Raw genomic sequence first — 3,968 nt, 5'->3', positions numbered from 1 at the left:
AAAAAAAGGTGTATTATAAATGATTTATTAAAATTCAATTTACAGAAGACTCTTAAGAAACATCTACTCCATCAAGGTAAATACACCCATACCAACCACTGTTTCTACAAATATTTCCCAATTAACCTCCACCTGAAGGGTCTATAGCATTAGCATGATACTATTCTATATAAACATAACATGGACAATCTGCCTGCAACCTGGGGGGAACAGGCAACTTATTTCAAAAGAAAACAGATAAAGAAGATTGTTTAATAACCGAAGGAAGAGTATTCTTCTTGTTTTCCTCTTCAGGTATTGTACTCATCATGTCTCTACAATGACAGATCAATATTCTAGATGTTGCTCAAGAAAAAGAATGAAAAGAACACTCTCAGGAAATACAATCTGAATATTCAAGGTGAAGGCAGCTACATACACCTTACTCAATTTTTGGAAAAGACCCTGCTGATTAGCAGCAACCGGGAAGGATTGAAGCTGCTTCCCAGTCCCAGAGGAGAGGAGTGTGGACTAGAATCCTAGGAAGTCATTAGCTCAGGATCAGAGGGAGATGTGCTCAGAACAGTGTGCACTGATCTTACAGAGAATACCTGGGTGTTCCAAGACTCTACTGCATGTATTGTATGCACTTTGACCTTACAGATGTTGTTACTTAGTCTGACAGTTAGGAAAGCACTTTTTCCCTAAATTTTGTGAATACTGGGGAAGAAATGAATCAATCACATCAATGTCACAAGTTTTAAAAAGTTTGTTATCTGAATCTTAATTTTTGTCATTGTTTTGTAAAAATAATAGAAATGCAAAGTAAAATTAATGATGTAAAAATTCTTCAACATCTACCTTTAAGATTTGTGCATTTTACTATACATAAAGTATACCTTAATGACAGAAAAAAGAACATTCATGAAGAATATGAAAGAAACTCAGAATTTTGAATATGGCTCTTAATGGGGTTTTTTATTTCAAGAACATGAATTATTTTTACTTTAGTTTTTTTATTTCCCCCTTTAAAATCTAACATGCCTCATATAACAGGAAGGACTCATGTTTCTTCTACAACCCAAATCTGACTCTAACAAAACAAAATCAGTAAGTTGAGTCACTCTGGTACAAGGAGATAGTCTCCTTCTCTGGTGTATAACTTACCACAGGTAGCGTGAGCCAGGTAGCCACAAGGCGGTTGTTGATCCAACGATACCAAGACTGGTTTACAAACATCAAAGGTAAAAAGGGACCCAGCATGAAAATGCTTCCAAAAAAGCTCCCACAAAACAGTGTGAGTATAAAGTAGATGCCTTTCCATGACACCATGATTCTGAAAGATAACAACAACAAAAAGATATATTTTGTTACTACACATTCAACTGCTCAAATTCAATTTCAGAATGATGCATATAATAATATTTAACTACAGGGCTACAGGAAAGGCTCTGATAAAGGATATAGGAGCATGAATTTATAGAGGTGACCCTCCTGCATAACAAGATGCCAGTATATTAGTATATTAGGTGTAACAAGATGCCAGTATATCAGAAATTGATAGAGTAACTGTCTGACCGCCAAAAAAAAAGTTGTCAAGTTTAAGAAGCTTCTGCTTTTTATCAGTTTATTAGTATTTAAAATAAAACTGTATATTTTTATCCAGGATGTTATCTAGCACAAAATCTTAAAATATCCCAGAGTTTTATTCTATCCAGAAGTAGACATATTAACTAGGAACCGCAGAACAGCTCCCTAAGGGTGAGTACACCTAAAAGTGATGGCAATTTAAAAGAATGCACTACAATAAAAACAAAACGAAAAAACTAGAAATGTTATTTCTTTACATTAGAATCTAAAAATAACATCTTCGGGCCCTTGATCTCCAACTGGTTCTTTATGAGCTGAAGGGTTAAATAGAAGTCAGACTCCCCACCGGCTTTACTAAACTATTTGCCAAAGGATTACTTTAAGGGACCCTCATAACCAGAACATAATACTGATGTTTCAAAATAAATGACTGGAAACACAATCTAAAATGAATAATCAAGCATTTGATTTTACAATCTAAATTATATTAGAGCAAAAATGTGTTTTGCCTCGAGATAATAAAATTGTTGAAAACAATAATGGCCTTAAAATTTATACATTAAAAAAGGTATTCCAGAGATCAAGACCTCTGAATACTTAAAAAGAATCACAACAGGAAACAGAAATAAAATTTCAAATGTCATGGTGCTTTTTAAAAATGTCAGACAAACAACATAACAGGTCAAAGCCCTTACCAACACAGAATCAAGTTTATCTAGGTACTGAGTATATTTTTAAATCTGTACCAGTACGTGACAGTGTGTGTACAAGATCCTTCAAAGTACCAACAGAATAAATATCTACTAAAAAGTGGCCTTTTGCTAAACTCTAGATCTGAACTTATAAGATATGGGGTGAGGGAGTAATGGCTAAGAAAAAGACCACTGGAAAGCAGTAGCCAAACAATTCCCAGAGCTCACATAAGGCTCAGAGAGACTGAATTTCCACAAGTCCTCAACTTTTGTTTCTCTGAGGCTCAGATCCTTCTCTTTGCATTAAAAGACACTATAGGCAGCTTCTCCCCAGTCTTTAACTTAAAGCTGGGGAGAAGCTGCTTTTCATAATGGGGGGAAAAATCTTCTAAGTACAATATTTTCAACTGCTACTTCCTTTTTTTACATCCTCTCCCCAACCAAAATCCTGCAATGCTGCAACTCTGTTCGAAAACCTGTAACTACCTTTTCCTATCTACTGTTTTCTTTTCTGCCAACTAGCCATTAGCTAGCTCTGTGTTTAAACACTCACCCCTAAATTCCCTGCAGAGCTACACTTCACATTGTATCCATATATAACTGCCTTCCCCCTATTAAAGGCTCTAGTCTGCTTCTTCCTCATTTATCAATTTCTGATTGTTAAATGTACACTTACTATATAACCCAGAAATTCCACTCCTGAATGTCCAGGACAAATGAAAACTCAAATGCACACAAAAACCTGTACATAATTACTTATAGCAGCATTATTCACAATCACGGAAAACTGAAAATAAATGTCAGCCAGGGGGTTAATGAACAAACAAACAGTGGTACATCCGCACAATGGAATACTACTCAGCAACAAGGCAAACTACTGATACATGCAACATCTTGAGTTAATCTCAAATACATTATGCTGAGTGGAAGAAGCCAACCTCAAAAGATTATCATTTCTTTTACTGGATGATTTTATTTATATGACACTTTGGACAAGGCAAAACCATTGGAGAGGGAAACAGCAGTGGTTGGCAAAGGTTAGGGGTAGGGAGATGATCTGACTACTAAGGGACAGTACCAGGAAAGATTCAGAGATTGAGGAAACTTCTGTTTCCTGATTACAGTGGTGGTTACAAGACTATGCATTTGTTGAAAACTCACAGAATGTACATTTAAAAAGTGAATTTTACTGTTTGTAGGTTAAAAAATAAATGTAAAAATTATGGTATGTGAGATAACCGAAAGAAAGTTCACTATGCTCTTACGATTTGGGGGATTCCATATTTCTGTATTATTTAAATTATAATAATATCTAAAATGTATCTAGTTTAAAAAATATGCCAGGCACTATCTCAGATATTTTATATGTGTGAACTTGTTTAATATCCACAACAATCCTATGATGTAGGTATTTTTTTTAACCTCGACTTTATAAGAACATGGAGGCACCGAGTGGTTAATTTGCTTAAGGTTGCATGGCTAGTACATGGCAAAGCTAGAATTTGAATCCAGGTAATTTGGTGTCACAGTCCACACTCAGTCTAAAATGCTACACAATGCTTCTTTTTCAAGAATACATTACTTTTGTGATTAAATACACATACTTTAAAGAATTAGGCTATAAAACATAGATGTTACAATTATAACCAAATTTTTTTTTTTTTTTTGTCTTTTTTCGTGTCCGGCAACGGATCGCAACCCTCAGTG

General features: G+C 34.9%; 1 protein-coding gene across 1 annotated transcript in view; it reads right to left on the bottom strand.

Moving 5' to 3' along the window:
• Nucleotides 1–1,317, bottom strand: part of LOC103601067 (lysocardiolipin acyltransferase 1-like) — a 61,537-nt gene extending 60,220 nt beyond the window's left edge. The window contains exon 1 of the mRNA XM_008585448.1: nt 1,147–1,317. Coding sequence (XP_008583670.1) covers nt 1,147–1,311 — 165 coding nt within the window. The 5' untranslated portion in view covers nt 1,312–1,317. The remainder of the gene's footprint in view (nt 1–1,146) is intronic.
• Between the last annotated feature and the right edge of the window lie 2,651 nt (nt 1,318–3,968).

Source organism: Galeopterus variegatus, unplaced genomic scaffold (assembly GCF_000696425.1).
Source record: "Galeopterus variegatus unplaced genomic scaffold, G_variegatus-3.0.2 Scaffold3573, whole genome shotgun sequence".
NCBI lineage: Eukaryota > Metazoa > Chordata > Mammalia > Dermoptera > Cynocephalidae > Galeopterus > Galeopterus variegatus.
Note: the sequence above shows the minus strand (reverse complement) of the source record. Positions and strands in the feature narration are given on the sequence as shown.